Consider the following 27,686-nt stretch of genomic DNA (forward strand, 5'->3'; position numbering starts at 1 on the left):
CATTTAATTAGACCTATAAGACTGTTAAATACATTTATTATACAAACTATTTGGGATACATGTGTGGTACATGCTGAAATGTCTGGTAGCACCGGGTTTTATATTGAACATGTGATATTTGCAGCAGTCTGGGAGGGCTGCGCTACAAATTCTGTGTGCAACCGTCTGCGGTGCGGTCACACTCCGAAATGTCCGATTAGTCGTGTTTTCATCGTTAATGTTTTCGTTTCGTTTCTCAACTAGTCTTGCGAAGTAGTTGAGGAAATACAGAAATTGTTGAGGAAAAAAGAAAAAGAAAACGGCTTGCCTACCATATTAGATAACGTCAGAGCCGTAATTACTAAAAGGCGCGCAGAGTGTGTCTATATATTTTGTTTCGTGCTTTACCGTGTGTGTTGTGCACATTTAGCACGCACACACACACGAAATTACCCACCCACCAAATAGCTGATGTAAAAAGAAAAAAGTTTAATTTAATTACAAGCAATCAAAGTGTTTTTGATAATTAACCAAAGAGCCTGTGAGCTGTAGTGCAACTGGCTGCAAAAGAAACGAGTGCTACGCAAGTGTACGTGAAATTGTAGCGTAGTTCTTGTGGGTAATGCAAAAAAATTGATTTTTCCACAATTGAAATTGGGAGACCAAGCACACAACCCACCGACGACGACGACCTGTGCATGCGTGCTTCTTTCTACGCGCGCGTTTGTGTGTGTGTGTGAGTGTTTGCGTATCCGTGTGAGGGTGTCAGTGGCCTGTGCCCCAAACACAGATTGCTCTGCCAAGTGATCCAAGCGTCGACCAGCGAACAAAGAAAAGAAAAACGAACCAAAAGCAAAGCTGCATTGCTGCCACACGCCCGCAACGCAGATCTGCAACTCTTGCCTTTGCCTTGCATGCAATGAATATTGTCGGAGAGTATGAGTACAGCTCGAAGGATATGCTTGGCCATGGCGCCTTTGCTGTGGTCTATAAAGGACGTCACCGTAAGGTAAGATTAATGCAAAATTTTCAATCGTGTGCATTCATTGGTCTTGTGTATGTGGAGTTGTGTCCGATGACGTTTTCCATTGTTTTTGTTTTTCTTTTTTTCACCTTTGGCAATTTCGAAATGAACGTAAAGCGACCACAAACTTGTTTATCTCATTTTTACTTTGTGCATACTGTTGTTGTTTAGTAGTGGGCTTGGCTGTTGTTTTTATTTTTATTTTGTTATTCAATAACATGAGGACAAAAGTTATTAGCAAAAAGTAACACACGCGTCAGCATTGTGGTAAATAAAACGCAATAAGCTGTAAATATCAAAATGCTCGGCAATTGTGAAAAAAATGGCAGCTTATTACTTCTTTTTATTCTTCTAATTCTTTTCGCCTTTCCCACACAAACACACACACATACACAATATGTTATTTTGAATTTTGCTTTGTTTACATTTCTAATATTTCGATTGTTGCTTTTATCTCACTATTTTTCTATCGCACGTGCGATGATTTTTTGGCCTACAAGTATGTGTGTATGTATGGCTGTATGTATTATGTTGCCCGTACATCTACATTCATATGTATATATGTACGTATGTACATACATATGTATAAATGGATTCGTTTCATGCTTAAAGCGTTTCAGGGTCGTACATACAAGTAGTGTGTGTGTTCATTGACTCAAGTGGTTGGTTGCCTGAATTTTGGGCAGTGGCATACAAATCAGAATATAGTCAAACCATATTTGTTAGAGTTATTCAAATAGGTTCTTATGATAACTTTGCCTTGATACGGTTCAATGTCGTATTATAGATTTCTAAAATACATAAGCATAATCGATTTGATTCGCTACATTATTCGCGAATCTATGCGGACGGAATGTTTAAACTGTTTTTTATTTTAAACCTAATTTTTCCACTTATTATTATTATTTTTGAATTGCCATTGAGTTTAATTAAACATACGTATTTTGTGTGCAAGTTAATGCCGTTTCAGTGAAATCGTCAATTGAAAAAAAAGCTTTTAAAAAAATTAATTCAAGTCACAATATTGGTAGTCCAGTCGCATTTCTTTTTCATTATCTTTCGTGTAATGCTGTAGAAGAGAATATATATTTTTTTCTGCTGCTTTCAGCGCTGATTATAAATAAGAAGCCGGTTTTTCTTAAAATAAATACTTACAAATAGCTCCCATTAATTCAGACTTGGTCTGACAGCCAATTAGGTGCTGCTTAATTTTTCTTGCTATGAACTTTTTTCTTAAGCCTCAGAACCACTTCTGAGGCTTAGAGAAAGAGGAAGAGAGAACATAAGAGAAAATGTTAAACTATTGTTAGAACTGCTGTCTATCATGATAGGTACATACATATGTATGTATGTATGTATGTACATACTATAAGACATTATAAGTATGTCTCTTGGTCTTGCACAAGCGTTGGGAATACAAAAATTTTCGTTAAATAAATGCACTTGGCACACAACACAAAGTGCACATGGGTAGGAATTGAAAATTGGAGCAATGACAATAACCAATGCCAACAAATCATTGTAAATATAAAAATGAGATGACATACTCAGAAAAAATCGAGCCAGTTTCCATTAATATTACTTTTCGATTGTAATGAAAAGCCATCAACAAATGTCGGTTAAGCGGCTTGGGACGAACTCTATTGTTGTAGCTGGTAGTGCTGACATTGTTGTTGCATTGTAATTAATTATGTGCTCATTATATAGACGCGACGAACTTGGGCACGTTAGAAAACAGATAACAGTCGAGATTCGTGCATGTAGGTGGTTGTGTTTGTACATACGAGTATATTAAGTAATGCAATTGTGTCTAGCTCAGAAGTGCCATAAAAATGCTATTAGTATGTATATACGTACACATATATTCAAATGTTGCGCAAACGAATTGTTATAAACAATTTCCACTTGGCCTTAGAGTTTATTTATGTGTGTTTTATTTGGGATTCAGATTTTGTATGGAAATATATGCTAAAATGCTTAAACTCGTATGCATGTATGTAAGTATGTATGTATGCAGTTAGGCCAACAGCTGTTTATTGAAAACAAAATGTGAAATATGCGCTTGTATCTGTCGGATACAAAATCAGCTGATGCAATAACTGGCAGCTGTTGGGGTTGGGGATATACAGCAAAATTTCGCTTTTCACTTTGCATTTATTTATTTGTTTTTTGCTCATGTCTTGTTTTGATTTGTGTTTTTATTTTTGGTTTCTTTTACGCAGAACTGGTTTTCATTTTTTGACTTGCTGTATCAGCAAGCAGTTAAGTGTATCTGTAACTTGCAGTTTCGTTTCACTCGAACGAGCCGTGTTGTTGACACGGATGGCATTTAAAGAAGGCGGCCTTTGAGTTTTCATTGCACGTGCTCCAACCAGCAACATTCTGTTAAAAATAGCCTGTCAACAAATGGCCACAGATGGGAACTCTGACATTTACAGACTACAAAAGATGCTGCACACAAAACATGTGCATCCAGAATGAAAACAAACACAGCCAGTCAGTGAATTGAATTGAGGCCACAAAAAGACAAAGTGAAGTAGCTAAAAATACATACAAATACATACTACATACATATGTTTACATATGGAATAATGCATGCAAATGTGATGAGTAAATTGAGGCGTAAAGAGCTACAAGTACTTAAACCCAACTTCAGTGAATGAATATGCAAATAAGGAATGTTAAACTCAGCAGCTCAGTAGCATACATATGTACATAACATATGTACATAAGTCTAGTTCCAAAGTCTATAATAATACAAGACAAAATAACAATTTTTTTTAAAATGTTCAAGTTAACTTTAAACCAATTTCACATTTGTTTTTATACAATAGTTTAAAGTTTTTAGCCAATTCCCTGATGGAAAATGTGGGAATTTCGCCTCAAGGCAAGCAATTTTGCAATGCTAAAATAAATTTTTGCTCGTTTTCTCACTTGGAACTTTTGATTAGTACTAGTTTTGATTAGATAGTTTTTGAAAATAGTTTGAATGCAATAAGAGAGTAAAGACAAATAACTTTCAAACCGTATGTACAATAAACGTTCCTTTAATGAGTTATTAGGAAGCACACTTTGTGGGGGTTTTTGGCTGCTCAGTTATTAATATTTCATACTAAAAACTGGGTGCAAGGTATGCCTTAGTCGGACATATTCAACACTTGTTTTGTTTATATTTTGAATAATTCACAGCGGTGGACGCAGTCGATTAAATATCAGGCACACATACCTAAAAACTGGCATTTGCCTGCATACATACGAATACTACATATGTTCATACATATGTATATAGCCACAATATAAATATTGCACATTGTGCAAATGCGAACCAATTGTTGTTGATGTTGTTGGGTTGTGTGCGATGGCTTCGTAACCCCCTCTTAGTCTCTTTCCAGCGCACCCTTGCCTATTGTTTTGTTGTTGTTATTCGTAATAAGTACGTTTTTTTATTCACATATTTTATTCATTTATTTCTCATAATTCTGTCAGTGTGCAATTGCATTGTGCCTTTTATTTTAGTATCTATGTAGCTGCATTATTCAATCGCTTAAAATGCGCTTTTCGAAACACTTAGACAGCTGCGCCATTACGTCCCCACGCGCCTCCAGACGGGCGTTTCTTATCGCCCTTGTCGCTATAATGCCTGCCATATGCCAGACCCTTACACGTGGTTAATCGGTTACTCATATTACGCTTTTCGAAATGGGAGAACATATGGAACTTAGTCTAAATAAATGTGTTTAATACTCGCCTGTATTTTCAATTGCAATTCTTAATCTCTCAAAAATGTAATTTCTTTCAGAATCAGTATTGACCTATACATACATATGTGAATGAAACTTGAATTTAAATGAAATATAAGAGTGATTTGTCAGCATATATTTACCTCAAGTTTGTTGTGATTGCCTTCAAAATAGTGACTTAATATTTGTTTAGACAGTAGATAAGAGAACTATTATAGCAGATCAGTATAATAATCTTTATTTTGACTATAATTTGTTTATGTTGTCGAGTTTTCAATGTTTCTTTTCTTTGAAAGATTTTTCTTTTCGCACAGTGATGGCACAATGATCACAGGTCAGTAACAGATTATGTGACTAATTAATTATATCTCGATTTTGAAATTTTAGGAGAAACAAAATATATTCAGAAAGATTTGAAATAATTTTGAAGATTGAAACATCTTGTTTTGCCAGAAAGTAATTTAATAAAAATAATGCTGAATTGTAAATCGAGCGTACTTAATTACTCTTCTATCCATATATTATTTATGATCTATGACTTGGTAATGAGAAAGTACGAGAAATAATTGTGTTTAAACATTTCCTTACTTTCGCATTAGTTGAATTCGTATGTAGTTTGACCTTCAACTTAAAGTATTTCGCATTTTTATTTGACGTCACGTGTTTATAAAAAGAATTGCAATTGTTTTCGGGTTTCAAATTCGTAATGATTGATTAGATTACATTTTCTTATCGTTTTTTCTATGGATATGAGCCGTTGAGCCAGATCCAAGGCCTATTCCTATGCGTTGCATTAAAAGTTCGTTTACCGTGAATAGTTCTTGACCCAATCACCTCGATTTCAAGCAAACAAATAAGACAGACATACGAGTACGCACATCTAAAGTGAAACAAATGCAAAATGAAAACCGAATGGTGTCAATCAAATGAGAAAGTTGCGGTCGCTCGCAACAATTTGCATTGCAAAACGCGGCTGAGCTGCGGAAGCTGACGCCGAGCCCCCTTAGACCACCTCTTCACCTTCATATGTATCTGTTTTATTGCACATGACATACATATGTATGTACTTGTGTATATGCGTATGACAGACATTGGTACATATAGAAATTTTAACAATGACAATTGCCAGCAATTGCGTCGCAAAAAATTAGTTTGGATGTGGATACTAACAACTGGTATGGAGTTCAATGAACCACGGCCTTTTATGAATGATAAGCAATGGCTTAAATGAAGTTTTGGGTGCAATGCCCTTTGTCTAAAAATGGAAAAGGAAACCAACAAAAATTGTTATGGCTATGAGATTGTGCGAAAGAAAATTCGCGGCACATCATAGCGCACAATGTTGCAAAACTATCTGGCAGATACACACACGCAGACATGCACTGGACCTGCAGTGCAGTGCACCGACTGGTTTCCTATATATGGTGAAAATGTATCTGCGATGCCTTGAAATCACAATTGAAATCCGTGGCGGAAATCTCTTGGCAAGTTTTAAATTTCAAGCAACATATTTTTTGCGCTTGATCAACGTGAAAATAAAAATAATAATACCGGCCACACTAGTTATTATTATTAATTTATTAGGAACAAGAATTAGCTCGACCACATGTACCAATACAAATGTTAGCGTATCTGTATTTGTTTATGTACTTGCCAGCTACATAAAACATGTCTAAAACGCCACACAACCTGCCAAACAGGTTTACGTGAGAAAATAAACGTATGTTTCTCTATTTCTTTTTTACGACATTTTATTAATTGTCATTTGTTGAAATAAGAAACAATTTATGTGCATATTTCCATAGTCTACCGTCTACACGTGGCTCACATTTTGCTTCCTCAGACATGTCTGAAATGGGAAAGGTGTTTCCATTCTGCTTAACTAGTTCTGCTAAATCGCATGTTTGTTTTGCTAATTGATTTCGAAAAGCATTACATAAAGTATTTGTTTCATAAAAGCTGCTAAGTGTGTCCAGTCTGCAACTGAAATTAATTGAATTTGGTAAAAAGTCTATAATTCGGAATAATATAAAAAACTGTTAATTACTAAGTATCTAATGAACAAAGCTACTTATTTTCACAATCTTGTTTTTTGAAACCTCCGTGAGATAGAGAGAAGATGTTCTACGCTTTCTCCGTGATTCTGATCTCTACATTTTTCGCAGAAATCATGGAATTGGTTGTCTGGCGGCGTATCCCCACCACTATAAAAACCTAATTTCTTTTTAATTTTAGAAGGATACTTGAGGCAGATCCCACGCTTGTTAGCTTATCTGTAATACACTTTCAATGGAAAAAGGCTGACATTGGTCCATCTTAAGAGAGTACCTTAAGCGCCATCACATATGCATATTGGACAGACCTTCTACCTAAAAGACGTAATATAAATAAATGGAATAGTCCACCTCATAATACCAAGTACCAAGATATAAACACATTTGTTGTTAATCCTGAAATTAGCCAAACGAAAGTAGTTCGAATTAATAAGCTTAGAAGCGCATTTTTGAAGAGAATGAAATTTTATTTCTTTCCTTCTTGGCATTATTTTGATTGATATCCCTCTAGAATCAGAAGTTTCCTCAATTACTTGTTTATGTCTGTTTACAAAAATAGCACGATGATATAGTTCCACTGCATTGCTATAATTTATATAGCCAGCATATGTATTTGCATTTCGCGTCCGCTTTCCTCTGCATCTTACACATGTGCCACCACTGGGTTGCCTTCGGCCAAATGAGCTGCGTGCTCATGCAAATCACAGATGCGGCAATGTGCCGATGAAACGGAGGACCCGCCTAGGTCCCCATTCGTCTGGTTTGCGGTGCGTTTATAATTAGATACGCAAAATCTTAGTGGGCCCGGGGCTCTTTGCACTTGGCATTGCAGCGATAGCGACAACGACAACAGTGATGATGACGACGACGACGACGACATTTGTTTGATTAAGAACTTGGCCAGCCTAGTTGAATGACTGAGTGTTCTAAAGCGATAAAACGCATTACCCCTCTTCTGTCCCTGAACATATTGACTTTGGCACTCAACAGCTGTTGACAATTGTCTGGGTTTGTTTAGAGAAGGGACTAATAGTGCTAAACAAAAGCAATATCAGAAGTGTAAATTGTTTTTAAAATACATATTTGTGTTCCGAATACAACAAGTATGCATATAGTGTCTGGTATGCATATATTACGGTAACTGGATCTGCTGATTTGGCGGCTATTCCATTAACAAATACGAAATCTGTTTTTAGTTTTTGTTATTTATTTTGTTGTCTGTTCTTTGTGTTTAGACACAAATGTTTAGCTAAGCGTATATTCCCGATCTTGTAGGGTGTTGCAGTTATGCTTCTTAGATTTAAAAGCCATACATATTTGAATTGGTTGCATCACCCAAATAAACAAAACCTTTTAAAAATATCCCTTTCTGATGACGCCACATGTTGATGAGTGCCTGCGTTTTATCGACATTCTGTCAAAATTGACACGACTACATTCGAAAGACATCATTAAGGAGTGGAAAAACCAAAACTTGTTGTCCATTATTGTGACTGCTAATGAAACGTGATATTTTCAATATTGTTCGAGTGAAAGCATAAAGCATTTTGCCAAAATATCAGCTTTGTGTTATTATTTTCAAAGGGTCCTGTGTAAGGCACACGATACAAATATAACTTACGTTGTTGAGAATTGAAAAATATTTCTGAGTTCAAAAGTATTGACAATATTAATTTTTATTAATTATTCCATTTGGAATATACCGGCCCGTTCTGGTTTCCACAAATATTTGCATAAAAGCAAGTTTAAAAGATAATATTATTAATATTATTATAAATATCATAAAACATTCATCTTTATAATTAAAACCTATAGCTAGAAGGTTTAAAAGATTCTTTTCTCAATTTGCATTAAATTCGCAAACTATTATGTATTTTCATAATGCCGCATCTGCTAAAGAATGGCCTCGATTGTTATAATAAATCTTGATTGAACTGCTGGTTTGTTAGATTGTAAAGATTGAACGTTGATTGAACTGCTAAGTTATTATACTATTAGCTATATCTTTAAAATCTAAATTCAATTTCTCTTGTTAAATCTACGGGCAACATTTCCAGAGAAATTACTTCTATTAAATAAGTAGAGCAAATGTTTTTTCTGTCTGAAATTTATACCTAAAACTATGCCAGTGCTTAGCCATATACATAATATGTATGTATATGTGAACATATTATAAAGCGCACCCGATTGTTCAGGTGCAACCACAATTGGCGCTCATTCGCGTGATTTGCTGTTGTCCACGTGATTGGCACATGCTTTTCATGTGATGCCACTACATCTAGTAATAGATACTCTCTGTATCTGTGGTTTATGCCAATTGCTGGAGCAGCAATCGCTTCAGTCGCGACTGCATTGCCGAGCTACATACTTATATTGCCTCACACATATTTATATACAATGCACATTATATTTGCACTGAGGAGAAGATTTGTTTGCGAGGCTGGACGATAAGCGGACCATGGTTCGCTAATTGTTTATTTTTAAAATTAACTGCTTCTTATTTATATACCAAATCAAACATAAATCAAGTAATATACATACGTATTCGCTACTTGACCGATAACACAGAGCTTTCATCTGTTGGGGTGTTTGCATGATCTCGAGGTCATGCAAAATCTTTGTAAACATTTAATTACTTTGGAGTGTGTATGTGAGTTAAATGTTTGAAGGGTCTTGACATCGTCGACTCTCTCTATTTCTGTTGAGACGTTTGCAAAATTTTGAAAATTATAACTAGGGTGTAAACTGATCAATGGAGCCGTCATTTCCAATGTCTTCCCAAAAACTATGAGCCATAATTATCATAAATATGTTAATTTTAATTAAAATACAATATCTTCACAGCTGTTTTGTCTATTTTAGAATTGAAATTCATATTTGCATTTTAATTTCGTTTGATAAATTTAATATGTTTTGAGATTAGAGGTTAAAAACATATCGGGCATTGACATAAGGTTGAGATCAGCATGAACGTTTTTATTTACTTTTTCATTCACTTCGATTAAATTGCATTCATTTGTGTTTACAGTTCCAATGAAGATAGATTTATTAAATTTAATTAGGTTAAGCGTGCAATGACTTCATTTAGAGGCACAACCGCTAAATGACTTATAACAATTAATATTAATTAACACAATTATTGTTGCTGTTTTCATTTCAGAAACATATGCCAGTTGCCATAAAATGCATCTCGAAAAAGGGTCTAATCAAGACACAGAATTTACTGGGAAAGGAGATCAAAATACTGAAGGAGCTCACCGAATTGCATCACGAGAATGTTGTGGCCCTCTTGGATTGCAAGGAGTCGCAGGACTGCGTTAATTTGGTCATGGAGGTGAGTGAATGATTAAAAAGTCTCTCATGGGAAGTTGCGATATTGCTAGGAAGGTTATTTCTATTTTACAACACGTTTTGACAAGTACGGTACTTCTACTAGATGTGCCGTAGGAGTTATGAGTCGTAAAGACAATACATTTTAAAGTAACTCTTCTCTACAAGATTCTTGGATTCAATCTTAGATGCAATTTTGCTTAAACTTAATGAACATTATTTGACTAGATTTTGATAGGGCATTCGCTCTTAGTACCTATGTATGTACATCTGTGAGAGGGAAGTCTGTTGATATTGTACAATGGTACTGAATGGTATTCATTTATTATCTAGATTTCAAATTAGTGTTTGGAGATATGATGGCCGCTCATGGTAATGATTCCCTTCCAGTCAGTCCCCACACACACACACACACATATATATGGTTGGATCGATCGGTTGCTTCCTCCATTTCTTTTGGTACTTTTGTGTAAGAAATATTGCAATCTCGATTAGCGTTTTAGCTTCTCGGTGGGCCAAGACTGTTATCTTGTTTTTAGTCGCTAAATCGCAATGTCATTGTTTTTGTATTCTGGTCTTCTTTGTTTTGTTGCTGATTTTGACAAACCGCAGCAGCAAATAGAAAGCACAAACAACAATACAAGTTTATGGCTGTGACTCAGGGAGTGTCAACAATAATGAGGCGATGTGGACAATTGTAAATGCACGTAGCCAAGAGTTGCACGCTACTTTGCACGTCCAACGGCCAAGCCCAGGTCTGCCCTCGACTCCGTGCCCGTTGCACTCTCCGCCCGTCTCTTGGTGCAGTTGAAAAAGCTACGCAATTAATTGCGGAAGTTGCGAAATGTTTTTCGCAAAGAAAATAAGCAAATCAAATAAAAGTTTTTATATTTTTCACCTAGAAAATGTTTTTTTTTTGTGTGTGTGTGTGTGTTATTCACAAACTCAAACCGTTCGTTGGCATTAAATGCGTCGTCATTAATTCTTTTACGCATTTGTTTATTTATATATCGCTTACCATATGAGATACATTTGTGTCTTTCGATATCTACTCGACTAATGCGCTGATTTTTCCCTACTTTGCCCGTACATTTAACATTCAGATAGGCAATAAAAAACAAAAGTGGGTCAACTTGCGTCCAGACTGCCTTGCGCACTATTTACTGTTGTTGTTCATTGTATTGTACTTGTATATTAGGGGTTTTAGTTTCGCGTGTGCTTACCTTGATAAGATTGAATAGGGAAGTCACATTATGCACTTTGATAACTGGAGTGTTTTGAATAGGCCATAACTCTGGTTACGGTTCATGAAAGTTTTCAAATATAATTTACTTTTCACTGGCGGAACATTTTTTCTCCAAAAATAATGCATTATATTCCACTACATATGTATGTGTTCTCTGAAAGTATTTATTCAATGATATTAAAATACTTGTTTTTTTTTTGATTGTTTTTGTTGGATTTTTTTTTTTTTTTTTACAAATAGCTAGGTGAGAAAATTTGTAATTGAATGCCTTAAATGTAATGTTTTAAAACCAATAAGCACCCTATACTAAAATTCAGTTTTCTGTTAGAACAAACTACTTTAGGAATCACTGTTCAAAGCCAACATATAAAATACTAGAGATTTTAGATAAGTTCAATGAAATTCATTTATCTTTGGAAAGATATGTAGCTAGGTAGAATCATTCTTTAACAATTAATTTCAATGTGTTATCCCGCATATCTTTATAATGCGGTCTGTTTTGTAGAGCTTGGTGTGTTTACTGTGACAATTTCTCATTGATTTTATAATATTTTTCGTTTCTATAAAATACCAGAAATTTCAGATAAGCTACATGAAATTAATTTATCTTTGAAAATTTAGATAGGTAGGCAGAATCATTCTTTAATAATTAATTAGAATATGTTATAATGTTTATAATGCGTTCTGTATTTACTGTCACTTTTTCTCAATCAGTATTTTTTGATTCTTCTTTTGTTGGTTTCGTTGAATGAGTGAAATGAATAAAGAATGTCTTGAAAGAGTATTTGCGCAGCGTTGCAAATGAGCACAATGTCTTGCCCGGTTTGTTTTGCTTTGCATGTTTTGTACATTTCACGTACTCACACATATGTACTTGCATATGCTATGTGTGAACAACACATATGTATATATTCTATGCATGTGTTCGGTTTCGTTAGCGCGTCTGACTTTGGCCCCATTTTCCCTGTTTACGAACTCGCTTTATTCTAATTTGTTTGTTAAGGGCCCTGCCCAATAAATGTAATCAGTTCGTTCTCTCTCTATGTATTAATTCCTGCTACTTTGTTTATTTTGCGGACTACTACTATTTGTGGTTATTTAATACGTTTACAGAAATATACGTGTGGAATGGGAAGTGGGTGTATCAAGACAGGTGGTGTGCTGATAGACAGAGCGGTGGGCATAGGTGCATAAAGTCCGGGTGTATCATATTTTTTTGTTTTGGAAGAACACTATGCTTTCCATTGAAAAACGCCAAAGTTGAGAGTAGTTTCCATTTGAGTTCCCAGAACTTTTCTGGGACAACATAAATTTCAATAGGACTAGCAAATGAATATATAGTATCTTCAGTTATTAGCCAGAATATACTACTTTCACAATTTTCGAAATCGAATTATATTATTTTAAGATCAATCTTTTGAAACAATTGAAAAATTCTCTTTTTTTCTAATTGGAAGATTTGAAAATAGCAACGAATGTAGTTTTAATGTTCATACAAACCATTACGAGTATATTGAATTCATGAAATAATCCTTATAGCATTACCAAGAAATTAAACTCCGTACGATTTTCAACTATTTACAATCATTGTTTATTATATATTGGAAAAACTTTGTACTGCAAGTACAATACATTTCTAGGAGCTACTCCTATTCATTATTTTCAGTATGAACTTAGCATTTATCCAAGAGCTGATATAGCTAATGTCGTAAAATGTGATCCAAACTTAACCATATAGAATGCTCGTTTTGCTCGTATGTGTATATATGCATATAGGTATGTATATATAAACATACATATCTTTACCAACACAACTAACTAAACTACTGATACGCTAAGCGACTAGGCAGCTTAAACTAGGCATACTTTTAGCTAAAACTAATTGCAACAATTTTGGAATTCATTTGCTATTGTGAACGATGTATACGAGTTTAAATATAGTTTCCCGAACAATGGAGTCTACGGCTGGGTGACGTCAATGGGTCGAAGCTATAAAAACCACGATATAAACGATTAGAAAGTAGCATGTATGTGAATGTATGTGCTTAGTCTATTTAGACTGTATCTGGCAGATACATTTTACATTGTATAATGTCGCAAAAAATGCCCTCTGTGGAATTTTTGTTCTCAATGCTTGATATCTATGAAACTTTGGAAACTTTTTTTGGGGAGTGGAGTCGTCTTAGGCTAATTTATTCAATGGTATCTCCTCGGTGGGATGTACCTGATCCTTTGGCTCCGGTTTGCTAGTGCGGCAGCATTTGGTTTTTATGCCGAAAACGTCCTTGCGGCAGATTAGTCCAATAATGATGCCTATTATGGCAATGACCATAATGCCTGCATATGGAAAAAATCAAATTAGTGGCTAGTTTTTCAGCCGCTTTTACACTTTTCTTACATATAAGCAGCGTGTTAATCGTATCCTCTGATATTGACACCTGATTTGGATTTTCCTTCCCTGTATCTGTTGGTCCCGAGGAGGTGGCAACGCCATCGCTACTTTCACTCAAAATGCCGGCCTTTACTGGTGTTATTGACGTCGTGTCGTTGGACATTTTGTTGTTGTGTTTGTTGCGATTTGCTGTTTCAGACACACAATAAACAAACATAGTAACGCGATTATCCAACCATAAAGAAAAGTGAATTTTCATGGCTCACCTGTGCGCTGGGGCGCTGGCGTTGTCTTGACTGTTGTGGGCAAGTCGGTCACACGCTTGAAAGGCGGGTCTGTGGCGAATATTAGACTCTCGTTGAATGATGTGCCCAATACCAGTTCAAAGCAGCTGACATCAAAGTGTTTGAAGCTGATGTTGTCAATGGACTTGAGCAGATTGCACAGATCCTCAATATTCTGTTGGTCCAATTCAGGCAGTTTTAATTTGATGAGATTTTTTAGCGGCGTAAAAGCTCGCGTATTGATTTGCTGTCAAAATGAGAACAGTGGAAAATGCACACACATTAGAGCGAGTGAAACGTTTATAGCGAGTAACAGAAAAGCAGCTGACCGCAGCTTTTTACTTATATGCTGCGCATGGCAATGCTCTGCATATGTGCAGGGCTGCCAACTCGTTGGCTGTTTATCGATAGTTCGATACCAGCAATTGTGGCGGGTAGACTTACCTTTTTAAAATCGTTGTGATCCAAACGTAGAACATTCAAGGAGCTCATATTGACAAATGTCTGATCTGTTAGATGCGTCCAACTGCAATTCGAGCAGCTGAACTCAGTCAGACTGGGCTGATTGAGAAACGAGCCATCAGTTCGTTGCGAAATGCTGTTGTTGCTCAAATCGAGTTGCGACAAATCTGCGGCGCCTGCAAAAGTGTCGGGCTCTATTTTCGTCAGTCGATTGTTTGTTAGACGCAGTCGTTGCAGCCGTTCCAGGCCATTGAATGCCTATATTAAAATGTATTTTATAATAATGTACGAAAATATAACAAAAACTAAAGCAACTTACCTCCTTATCGACTCGGCTCAACAGATTATAATTCAAATTGATTTCCACTACTTTGGACAAATTGGCGAAGTCCTCAGCACGCAGCTCGGCAATGACATTGTGACTTAAATCTATAATGGCCGCCGTCTTGGGCATGTCTAGGGGCACATGTGTGAGATGTGCATTGGCACACTGCACATATTTGTAGTCCTCGAGGCAGTGGCAGGCGCGTGGACAGCTCGGCTCCAGCACGTGGTTGCTGCGTCGTGGTATGTCTGCATAAAATGGAAGAGCATACATTTAAGTTAGTAATGCCATTTTGGAAGAATTAATAATGCTAACGAAAGAATCAAAGCAATTATTATTTTTGTTAACTGATATATATTCCTTGATGAACTTACTAAAGATCGGTCGAAATGTGGTTGTTGTTGTCGTCGATGATGTGGGCATCAGTCTATTTTCTGCCGTCTCCGGCGACTTTCCATCGCTGCTCAGCTGCTCATCACTGTAATCGTCATCATCGCCATAGTAATCGTATTCCACATTGCTCTGATTTTGGGCAGGCGCTGCATTTGTATGACTGATGCTGGGGGAAAAGGCGTTAATGAAGCATCATTAATTACTTAGCATCTAGTTGAGAGACACATACGTATGTACATATATTAGCGCCTGTTTGCCAAACAACTTGTCTGACCAAATTTTTCTTTAACATTTTATTTGTATTTTTTTTTTTTTTTTTTTTTTTTTTGTTGCTGCTAGTTTTAAGTGGTTTGCCATTTTGTGAACTCGCCAATTTAGGTGAAAAGCTGCTTACATCACCATGTATAGCAGCAGAACACACCTAGTAATTTGTCCTGAACGCACTTGACCCATTTAACAATACAATACACGCAGACGGAGACGACGACGACGACGACGACGCTTGTCTCACCATATCAAGTATACTATACGAGTCTACTACCCTCATTCCCATACTCGTAGAAACTCGAGTGTGTGTCTGTGTAGTTTACGTTTATATTTTTGTAAGATTTTTGTTTTTCATTCTGCTTTAAGTTGTCTATTCATTATCATTACACGCTTTTGTTTATGTTTGCTATTTGGCTTTTAGCGTTCTCCATGAATGAATGAATGTATTATCTGGTCGCCTGTTTATCTGTACTGAACGGTCGCTTGGTCGGTCACGTCGACTGGATGTTTGATGGGCGAAAACCCGTTTACGACATGGTGCCACAACAACTTGACCGGTTTTTCAGTCATTCTTAGTATCTATCCTGCACTTACTCTCACTTTTCGTTGACTTGGTGTCTTCTCCACCTTATTCTGTTCGCTAATTTCTAATCCTTCATTAGGACCTGTCAGTGAGGCGGCATTATGTTGACAGTTTTTGCAAAGTCACGTGATTGCCAACGACAGTTGAAGTGCGTCTTACAATTTGACGTCGAGTTTTCTATAAATTGTTTATGAAGTTCTAATGATTGCCAAAGAAGCAGTGATAGAAACGAAATGTAGAAGCTAACAATCGAAATTATCTGATGAATAGGATCAACATTTCAATTGTGAAACAGAGGAAACATTGAAATAGAAATAACAGAAGCATTAAGTATTGTCGTTAAAATGAATATAAAAAGAATTCCAGAAGAAACTAGATGAATAATCGCACTTTTTATAAAAAGTTCAATATTACGATTAAGAAAAAGTAATGAAAAAATTGTATATTCGTTTTTTTTTTTAAAATGTAAGGAAATATAAGTGCATTCAGCATTCAATCAGAGCTCACTCACCCCTTCATTTCTAAGAGTCTCGCTTTACTATCAATGGGATTAAAGCCCTATTGTAAAACCCCATGCTGCAACGAGCCATGACAGGTTTCAACTTACACTCTGACATCTCAACACTTAGTGTGTTTACCTACAATTGATGGTCCTAGAACGACACACGATACACCCTTTTCCTCGACACACCCCCCTCCCCCGACAACAGACTAAATCATTGCAAACACTGTTGGCCAAGAAAATCAATAGAGTCTCTTTCAATGCCGTCCACAAACTAGACAAGAAAAAAGTCTGAGCGTAATAATTTCTGCTGTGCTTCCTTTACGTGTGTGAGTCATAAAACTTGGGTGGGTAGTCGAGATAGTATTACTTTTTTTTTTTTCAAACTTGACCGCAGAGAAACTTTGTGTTTTTACCGCCCAGTGCAAAATAGAAGAAGAGAAATATGAGAATTTGATAAGCTAACACAACAAATGTGGTGCTACTATGTGGCTTTTGTTTTATATCAGTTATACGATATGATTAAATGTGTTATAATATAATTACTTGAGGTTCTGGCCTGTTGCCGTGCTATCAATACAATCGTTTATCGCGTGAGTTTCCTATGAGGTATTTATAATTTTGGTGCTCAGTTCAAAGTCCTCGTTGAACGCCAACAGGTTTGTGTTATGACATTGGATTCAATTAATGATTAATATGGACAATAAGCGCGAGTTATTGTCATTCTGTTTTACGAATATCTCAAGATCTGCACTTTGTACATTGACTTTGTAAGTTGGACGATTTACAACAGCATTATGTCGGAAAAAGCAGAGAATAGAGAGTGCTGCTATGCATTAGTAATTATTAGCTGCAAATTTCCAAAGAAATTACCAAATGGGAGAATATTAGAAGCATGTAATTCGATTCCCCATAATGGAAATTAGCATATGTAGGGGAAATACTGGACCTGAGTACACATATTATTGAATGACGCATGACAGCGTGACGTAACCACATCTACTAGAATTCCTCTGATAGGGGAGATCTCTTGAACTCTTCAAACCATAAACTTTTTTCTTGTTGCTATGCATTTACATATATAGAGTTACTCTTTCCGATTAAGTTTGATAATATTGGGATTAATCAGGCTACTGAATGCCATAAAAAGCTTGTAAATTTCTCAATAAAACATGATATTCATTAACTGGAGTTGATTAAATAGGGACGTTTGTTATTATTATTCATTCAAAATAAACAACTATTTCAAGCGTTTTAATTATTAATAATTAAAGAGTTTTTCAATGTGGGGCAACTTATATACTTATCCATAAATTATAGGTTTATTTCTTAATTTGGATCTTTACCTTACGCTGAGCAAAAAAATGAGCAGTAATCCAAATTTGTAATACACGTGCATTTTGTTTGTTTGTTGTTGCTGTTGTAGCTGTAGTTGCGGTATATTTTGTTTTGGCTTTTTGTTGTCGTCGTTGTTGTTTTATGCAACTTTTGTGCAATTATTTACTCACTTGAAAGTCGGTCTTTATAACAATATTGTTTTATTTGTACGTATTTGTCATTACTTGTTTGTTTGCATTGTGTAAGCAAATATTTGCCATATCATTGTTTAAACAAAGTTTTTGGTTTGTATTTGGCTAAATTTTGGTGCCTAAAAATTATAATTTATTGTTACCGTTGACGTAATTTCTATTCAAATAAATAATCAAATTGACTCGAGGAATTTGTGGATTATGTTTTGGATTTAATCGACTTAATTATATATTGTATGTATTTTTAAACTTGCACCAGCCACTAAATATCCGAAATCAACAATATTTTCAAAAGTTTCATCATCAGTCACTTTATTGATTTCCATTCATTTTACAAACATTTTTAAATGGAAAAACACCTCATTCGTTGTATATCAAGAACAAAGGGCACGTCCTTTCGCAGTTGTTTTATTTAATTGGACAAACGGTATATGCTTTTACTAAAACATAGCAGTAAAATATTTTGTGTATTTTTATTATGCCGCTCAATTTTAACATACACTCGCACACATACACAAAACGCGAGGCCAACCTGTCTCGTTCGCTGTCAACTTTTGACTGAGCGAAGAGCGCCGTCGAAATTTGCCAATTGCAGCGAGCACTTGTTTTTTCCTCTTCTTGACAGCTGTGTTTTTTGCTAACTGTATGTGTGTCGGCATTATCAAAAGGCGGTGAGCGTCTCACGGCTGCGTGCTGAACTGACAATGAGAGCGCAAAGTGCAAAGAGCGAGCTTTGATTGCTGCATATGCCAGTTTAGCCTTTTTCTCGTCAACTCGGTAGTTTGTTTTTATACTTGTATTTATTTTAAGCATTGCAAATTACATCGTTTTTAGAATTTAAAGTTGGCTTTTGTGATATTTAATGTGCTATAAATACTAAAGGTATAATTACATATGTGGTACATTGTAATAGTTGTGGAATAAACTCGTCTTATTAAATATGAAATATGGAGCTTCACAAAAAGCATAGACCCATTCGAACTGACTGCTCTTACACCAATGAAACGGATTTATAAAAATGAAAAATCCGGGTATTGCCAGCATTACAATTAGTTTGGCTAGTTCTGGCTTATTCTGACATTCAAGAATTGGCAACACTGATGATATGCACATGCATTTATTCCTTTTTATGTATTATTTTGCACATCATTTGTCAATGCATCTGTTGTTCGTTTTGTTTCTCTTATTATTCCTTTGCTAATTGCGTATATGTGTTTGTATGTGTTAGTGAGCGCGGTATGTCTAAACTAATCGGTAGAATGTTTAAGATTTTCCATCGCTAATCTTATCAATTTTGTGTGTCATTTGTTGCGCTCATTGTTGTTTTATTTTCGTTTCATTTTTTAAGTGGTTTTTGTTTGACATAATTTCTGTGTTTGCCATAATTGAGGTAGCATTTTGAGAGCTTTATTTGCACAAACCCTTTTGAAAAGCCAACGGTACTCTACAATTCTTGCCAAACGGCCTATAAATCTATTGACCTTTTGAGCAATACGTTCTAAAGCCAACTCAATTACGATTTAATTATTCAGAATAAAAGTTGTTAACTATACGTATTTGCAATTATGTCTAATTCAGTATTAAGTATCTTAAATTCAGCAAAGCTTTGAATGAATGTATTTAAAACGAACGGAAAAATTATCGAATTAAAAAAATTGAGCTGTTTTAAGGGCATATCCAGTTTTCTTCCATGTTTCGATGTGTCGCTAAGAACTTGAAACTTTAAATATTTAAATTGTTTTTTGTTTCGAATTTAAAATCAGCATTTGAAGTTTCTTAAGACCATTTGTAGAGCGTATTGCATCAGAATTATAAAATAAGCCTCTCCAATATAGAAATATCAGTAAAAATGAATTGGTTTTGATAAAACAAAATTGTATCAATAAAGATAGGACTGACATGTGTTTTTTTTTTTAAGACATTGACTCTTGATACTTTTCTGTGTAGTGTTAATTCAGTTTTGGGGCACTTTTCCTGTTTCTGTTTCTGAGTCCCTTGTTCAGTTTGTTTTCATACACGATTCCATGGCACTTGCTTTTAATGTATACAAATATGTACATCAATACATATGCATATTTGTTAAATGCTTGTTTTTATTTCACTTTTATATAGATGAGCGTGTGTGTGTGTGTGTGTGTGTGGTTTGTTTTCTATGTGTGCACCATGCTTCGCTCTGTTTTATCGCCTCATAGCTGCTACAAAATGTTGACCTTTAGTCACTGGGCAGGCATATAGTAGCACGAAGTTATTTCAATGTTTCGGTTGAGGCGTTGCTTTGGTTTTTGCTACGTAATGCTCTTGGGGGCACCCGTAACCCGCTTCTGTAATTGTTTTGAGCCACTGTAGAGGCAAATGGCAAACGGCAAAATGGACGCTTTGTTTTTTGCCCAATACGAAAATGACGCGGCTACTGAGCGATTGACGCTTTTCGAATCGCTTTTCGAAGCTGATACAAGGCGAGAGGCGAACGCGTATGGCGCGAGCATCGGCAACAGACTGAGCGCGCCAGTGGTCGCAAGACAAAATGCGAAGCTCAGTGTTAGCTGTGCGTTTCAAAAGCTCTTAGCTACTGCTCTTAAAAACAAGAGAGAATGTGTGGTACTGTGGAGCAAGTCCGACAATGAGATACCCTCCTGGTACCCAAACAAACTTCCGCTGCTGTGTTATACAGCAGAAGCAAACAATAATAGCTAGAAGAACGAAACTGAAGATTATTTGTTTAAAATTTAATCAAATTACATTTATATCTAATAATCACTTGTTGGGCAAACCTGCCAATTGTGCTCAAAATTTCCAGCCATTAAAATTAATTAATTTTTGGCTTTAAAAAAAAAGGGGAAAAAAGATCCGAATCATAGTTTACAGTATTTGGATAAAATTGAAAGTAGAATAAAGTTACATTAAAATTCCTTCTGTCAAACCTAACACACCTTCAGGTGCAGGGTATAGAAATGAGCGAGAAAGTGTGTCCAAAGGCCGAGCCCTGTGTAACTGAAGTTTCAAAATGCGCTGATTAATGCGTTAATGAGAATTTTCATTGTAAATAATATATTTGCGCTGATTATCGAACGTAATCTAAGCCCAATCAGTGCTCATTTTCCGATATTCTCACTCAGATTTAAATTAGAAATTACTTTCTGTACGTACTCGTATCATGAACTTTTTTTTTTCTTTGTTACATGTCAATGACTTTATTGTATCTTTTTCTAAAATCTGGTTCTGCTATTTTACTGTTACGTTTTCCACAAAAGCAAGTGAAATCTTTTGTCATTTTAATTTCGTAATTTTAATTGGCCGTTATTTTGTGTCTGTGTCTGTGTACGTGTGTGTGTGCGTAATTGTTTTGTTGTTGCTGCTCTTTGTTTGCTCATTAAAGTGCCAGTGCCATATGGTCAGATTTCCTCAAATTCATTCATAAGCTGTTTTTTTTTTTCTTCCAAAAGCACTTAACTATGTCTGTGCAAAGGTTTTTAAAATTTTAGGGTTTTGCTTTTGCGACTTCATACCTCAAGGTCACATCCCTTGGCAGCGGCCATAACCAACCACCATGGCAAATAAACCAACCGTTTCCTTCTAGTTTGCAAGTTCTCTCAGAAACAAAAACTTTAAGGAAACAAAAAAAAGGCCAAGAATTTGATTAATTTACATATGTATATATATGTTTTATACATTCATAAATATGTATGCATGTACACTTATTATGTATAGCATATGTATTGCTTATGTGTTTGGAAACTTGTTATTCTGGCGAGGTTTGCTTCTGCTATTTTAGGTTTTAATTCGCGGTAATCGTTTCTGGCAACTTTTTCGTATTTATATTAATATTTAACACAGAATTGAGATTTTGGTAAATTGAGTTTATTTGAAGCAAAACGATTCCCTTAAAATCTTAGAAACAAACCAACATTGTTTTCACTTTTGAACTATCCAAAAATAATGTAGTTTCTTGATTTCGTTTGATTTATTTATCTGGTTGCTTCAAGTGGCATCTGGATACATTTTAAAGCTTGCTGAGAATATTTAAATAAATAAAATATGTTAACAATTAAGCAGTCACACAAATTATCATTATATTATATTTTATAGAATATATATTATAAGTTTCTAGAAAATGTACAATCGTTTCTTAAACAAAACTATACATTTAAGTGCACAGTAACACATTCTGAAGAAATTATACTTGTAATTACATCTTAGCTATCGTCATACACGCCAATTTCTTTTATTAGACGTATGCGTGCAAATAGTTTGCGTGCATATCTAGCCTTAGACGTCAGTGAGATGGTTACGCAGAGTCTTCTCATTTATACAGAAATATATTTGAACTGAATTCATTATTTTCGGCCCTGCGTTAAGGGTGTGTCCAATGGGAGATGGTTAAGATTTCAAGTCAACTTTGACACGCGCTTTCAAATGCCTTTAATAATTGCAGCTTTCATATTTTTAAACCTGTCCAATATGGGTTTTAGAAAGAACCACTTGACTTTGGACAGTCATTTTAATAGCAGCGGGATTTATGAGTTTTTAAGTGTTAAGTAAATGCTCATATGTATGTACATATGTGTAGGATTTTAAATTATAAAACAAACTACACAAAACAACAGCTTATTTAAAAGCCGACCCCAAATGCATTTCATACATTAGTTACTACACATACGCGTACATATGTAAGCAAGCTGTGGAGCAAGTTTTCATAACTAAGATGTCATTTAATTGAACATTTTTCCCATCCACAATTTCTCTGGTCATCTCGCATTTCTAACAATTTCAAGATTATACATACGAGTACATACTACATCCATAATTTAACTCTAACCTTGCGAATATGTAGGCGGATATTTTGTAATTGCTTGGCGGTCAAGCAAAAGACCTCACAAATATATTAACTTAAGTACACAGTACACTTAAGCATACAGTAATAGGTATGTGACGACGGCGACGATTTGTAAAATGTGTGCAAATTTAGCTCTGATTAAACGTAATTCATTCGCATAGTACGCGTTTTGCTTGTAGACGCATTGTACAGCATATTTATGTATATTGATGATGCGATGTGCCGCCAGACATTTTTAACTGGCGATGACATTAAGATTTGAAGCAAGACATTCGTATAATGAGGAAACGTCTACCTTTATCTCATTTCAGTACTGCAATGGCGGCGACTTGGCGGATTATCTGAACATGAAGGGCACACTGAGCGAGGATACAGTTAGACTGTTTCTCATACAACTAGGTAAGACATGAGATCACATTTCCCTACCACTAACTACATATAATTAATATATATTTTCAACTTACAGCTGGTGCCATGAAAGCGCTATATACCAAAGGAATTGTGCATCGTGATCTCAAGCCACAAAACATATTGCTGTCGCACAATTATGGCAAAGCACTGCCAGCACCATCGAAAATAACATTAAAAATTGGTAAATATAGGTTAAATTAAAAAAGAATAATACAAATGAATATGAAAAATATCATTATAAAGATCATAGATGACTTTCATTTGGCTCGAAGAAAGGTTCTACTGATTCCACAATTTGTGTTTCCACTTGTCTAATTACTTAAACAATTTCTATAATGGACTAAACAAATTAATCTCGACAAGTTAGAACAATGTATTAAATATTTCTCTTATCCCGTCTTCAAAGGGGAATATCCTTTCTTAATTGATTCCTGCTATTGGTGACAATTAGGTTCCTTTTAAATCATTAAATATTTGGGATAATCTTCTGATTAGGCATAGGAAAAGGAAGAAGTTTTACAATCGTCCTCAAGATTAGTGCTCTTCATTTAATCTCTCACAACAAAATCGCATACTGTATTATTTAAATATTAATTTTATTGTTGTTGATTTGATGAACAAGACAAACATTGATACGAAAATCCACTCACCCAAAAAGGGGCTAATTATCGAAAAAACAAAACATACTAATATTTTGAATTTTCCCTTTTGAAAACCATTTTAGCTGATTTTGGTTTTGCGCGTTTTCTGAACGAAGGTGTCATGGCGGCTACACTATGCGGCTCGCCGATGTATATGGTAAGTGGGAATCGGGAAAATTTAGAAATCTATATTCACGTTCCGCTCTGTCCTCCTCGCTAGGCACCTGAGGTCATCATGTCGCTGCAGTATGACGCTAAAGCTGATCTCTGGTCACTGGGAACTATTGTCTATCAGTGTCTGACTGGGAAGGCACCGTTTTATGCACAAACGCCCAACGAATTGAAATTCTATTATGAGCAGAATGCTAATCTGGCGCCCAAGTAAGATATCAAGAGCGGGAGAGAGTCACGAACGGTGACAATTTTAATGCGCTTTTCGGCTAAAATTAAACTTGGCAAATTTCTCTCCTTACAGAATACCCAGCGGTGTTTCGCCAGATTTGCGCGATTTGTTGCTCTGCCTGCTGCGTCGCAATGCCAAGGACAGAATTTCGTACGAGAGTTTCTTTGTGCATCGATTTTTGCAGGGAAAGAAAGCAGCTGCATCGCCGGGTATGTGAAAAACTATATATACTAGAATAGTATACAGATATGTATAAATGATCTACCTGATATTCCAGACAGTCAGCTGAAATAGAATACAAATAGAATGATATTTTAAAGCTTTTTCTGAATTTTTAACTGATTGCTTCATCACTTGCAGTTGATATGCCGCCATTGGGAGGTACCCCGCCCACCAAGGGCAAGAGTCCGTTGCAGCAGCAACTCGAGAAGGAATTGCATTTGCAAAAACTCGCTGAGGAGCAGCAACGACAGAAGGAGGACGAAGATGCAGCCGAGGAAGAAAATGCGGGTATGTTCCACCGCTTTGAGATCCACACTGATCGTACCAATAAATAAAATCCGATTTGCAGTTTCCGTTGTAGCCAATCCGGCTATATGCGCCACCATCACCAATGTGGGCGTTCTCTGCGACAGCGAGAACAACAGCGCATCGTCAAGCTCGCATGAGGACTCTGATGACTTTGTGCTTGTACCCAAGAATTTGCCGGAGGATCAACAGATTATTGATTATGAGAAACGACATGGAGGCGGGGGAAATGCTAATCGAGCACAGATACAGCAGCAACAGCAGCCACAACAACAAAATCAATCCAGTCCGCCACGACCCAGTAGTCTGCCCATTTCAGAGCCAAAGCCAGTGCCGGCGCCAGCGCGTCGTCATGCTAACGATAAAGTGCTAACCATGGCTGGGTCACCGGCCAAGCAATCACAGGCCATGCCACTGACCGTGGCCACATTGACCGCACCCCATCAGATTCCACGGTCGCAGCCCATTAGTGTGAAGCAACCGCGTGCCGATCAACGCAAGAGCAGCGTCAGCAGTGACATCAATTCCATTTCGCCGCCTGCAGTGCAATTCGCCATTGGCACGCCGCCCACACGTCATCGGTCCGCATCGGGTGGTTCGCTGTCAGAGACGCCACCGCCGCATGCGCCATCCACTTGGCAGGTCTCCCCGGGCCATTCGCAATCGCCGTTGCGTCGCTCGGGCAACAGCTCCCCGGTGCTTCCGTCCGCTGCGCTCTCCAAGCTGCCCACCTTGGGCAGCCCTACGCTGCTGGTGGCGCCCGGCTCCCTCGGCTCCATTGGTTCAGCGGGCAGTGGCTCGGAGAATAACAATCAGCACCATATGCTTGGCCCACGGGCCTTTACACTCCCCGAACTGGGCGCCACAGGTGGCCTACAGAGTCTTTTGGACACGGGAGCGGGTGTGCCAGGCAGCGGTGGAGCGCACGAGCAACATGCATTCCAGGCGCCCGAATTGTCCGAGGAGACGCTGATGGATCGCGAACACAACGAGACGCTCTCAAAGCTGAACTTTGTGCTCGCGCTCACCGATTGCATTCAGGAGGTGGCCGATTCGCGCTGTGCGCCGCTCTCCACACTGATGGTTGCTGGCAGCAATGCTGCGGCCACTGAACAGCAAATACCGCCACATGCTCCGGAGCATTGCAAGCGAGCGGAGCGTCTGGTTTTGTTGGTGCGCGCCCTCCAATTGTTGTCTTCCGGCCTGAATTTGGCCTCCCAACAGTTGCGCACCGGCCAATTGAAGCCATCGTCGAATGTCAAGAATGGTATGGACTCCCTAATCCCTTTCGAAATCCTCCGACGTTGTTTTATAACTGTTTATTTCTACCGCCACAGCGCTGCTTACCATGAACTCCAAGTACCGCAGCATACTGTTCGAATCCAAGCGTCTGAATGGCAGCGGTCTATTGCAAAAGGCAAATGCATTTAATATAACGGCTGACAAGATACTCTACGACTATGCGTTGGATATGGTAAGTGAGAGAAAAGTAAAATTATGTCCAGCAACAACACAAAAAATTCATGTTCCGACTTTCGCAAACCATATTTTTTTCGATTTTTAAAAGTTCAGTTGCGAGTTAGGAACTTGATAAATGTTACGGTACATCAGTATATATTAGTATTATACTTAATTTTATATTATAAGTAGCTTCTTTTTATAGTTCTAAAATTTTCTTTGCTTTGTTTTTTCACAGTGTCAAGCCGCCGCCTTAGATGAGCTGCTCAAGAATACCAAGAATTGTTTCGAACGCTACAATACCGCGCACATTCTACTCCACTCACTGGTCCAAAAATGCAATCATCCGCAAGACAAAATGCTGTTGAACAAATGTAAGTTACGCTTCATTTTATTTTTGATGATTATATGAGTTTTCTATCCGGAACAGCGGGCAGCTGTTACTAAAACAAGTTAAAAACGCGTAGAACGAAAAAATTTTTTACGATTAAAAGAGTTTATTTATATGTAAAGCATAATTAATACAAAAATGTCCATTTTTATTTCTTTATAGATCGCGATGCTGTTGAGAAGCGTTTAAGCATATTGCAACAGCATGGATATATCTATGTGACCGATGAGAACGCCTAAGCAGCAGGAACTGGAACAATAGAAAGCAGCAACAAACGACAGTCTTTGTCGTCGTTTCCTTAAGTTATTTACCGTTTTATTTGAGCGTGTGCAACATGTGATTTAAACAAAACTACACTAACATATACATTTTGAAATCAATAATTTAATGTTAAGTTGTTTGTTTTTTACATTTTTATTTGAGCCCACATTGATATCTGATTGTGTAATGTAAATAGTATGCAAGTTGAATTGTTTTTCCATCGGATTTGGAGAACTTGCTTGTTAAGTGCGGAGAAAATGGCCGCATTTGACACCCAAATAGCTCTTAAGATATGCAAATAATACATTTAAATATTATCTACAATACAAATGCAAGAAATAGTAATCAAGCAACCAACCAACAAATCAACAATATGGGCCACATGCAAGCCAACTCAGTTTAATTTATAACTAATTATACATCAACTTAATCTAGCGGTAATTAAACCTAGCTACGCCTATGTTATAAAGAACAATCATGTTAGTACATACATACAAATTCCTTTATATATATATGCATATATACACGTACATTCAGACAAACAAATGGATATATATATGAATTTATATATATTTATGGCTGCACTACACAAACACAAAGGTACATACACATTTTGTGTTATGTTTATAGTTTTTAGTTAGGCTTTTTC

General features: G+C 36.6%; 2 protein-coding genes across 4 annotated transcripts; one reads left to right on the top strand and one right to left on the bottom strand.

Annotated features, from left to right (window-relative positions):
- Positions 1-247: 247 nt before the first annotated feature.
- Positions 248-27,159, top strand: LOC115622323 (serine/threonine-protein kinase unc-51). Its single transcript, XM_030516230.1, has 12 exons — positions 248-988; positions 9,958-10,131; positions 23,256-23,343; positions 23,411-23,536; positions 24,080-24,153; positions 24,217-24,377; positions 24,472-24,608; positions 24,760-24,909; positions 24,971-26,194; positions 26,265-26,401; positions 26,624-26,759; positions 26,939-27,159. The coding sequence occupies exons 1-12, from the start codon at positions 899-901 to the stop codon at positions 27,013-27,015; spliced, it is 2,574 nt and encodes an 857-aa protein (XP_030372090.1). The 5' UTR covers positions 248-898; the 3' UTR covers positions 27,016-27,159.
- LOC115622324 (leucine-rich repeat-containing G-protein coupled receptor 6) lies at positions 12,941-20,566 on the bottom strand. Of its 3 annotated transcripts, none has more exons than XM_030516233.1 (8): positions 20,321-20,566; positions 17,928-18,229; positions 15,211-15,395; positions 14,831-15,084; positions 14,494-14,769; positions 14,032-14,296; positions 13,772-13,954; positions 12,941-13,710 (listed from the first exon to the last, which is right to left on the bottom strand). In XM_030516233.1, exons 2-8 carry the CDS (start codon positions 17,978-17,980, stop codon positions 13,556-13,558), a joined length of 1,371 nt encoding a protein of 456 aa, XP_030372093.1. In that variant the 5' UTR covers positions 17,981-18,229; positions 20,321-20,566; the 3' UTR covers positions 12,941-13,555. The 3 variants fall into 3 exon arrangements, with proteins under 3 accessions (XP_030372093.1, XP_030372092.1, XP_030372091.1); XM_030516232.1 differs by having other exon boundaries at positions 20,273-20,566; XM_030516231.1 differs by having other exon boundaries at positions 20,046-20,566.
- Positions 27,160-27,686: the final 527 nt, after the last annotated feature.

Source organism: Scaptodrosophila lebanonensis, unplaced genomic scaffold, assembly GCF_003285725.1.
Source record: "Scaptodrosophila lebanonensis strain 11010-0011.00,11010-0021.00 unplaced genomic scaffold, SlebRS2 tig00000043-arrow-pilon, whole genome shotgun sequence".
Lineage (NCBI taxonomy): Eukaryota > Metazoa > Arthropoda > Insecta > Diptera > Drosophilidae > Scaptodrosophila > Scaptodrosophila lebanonensis.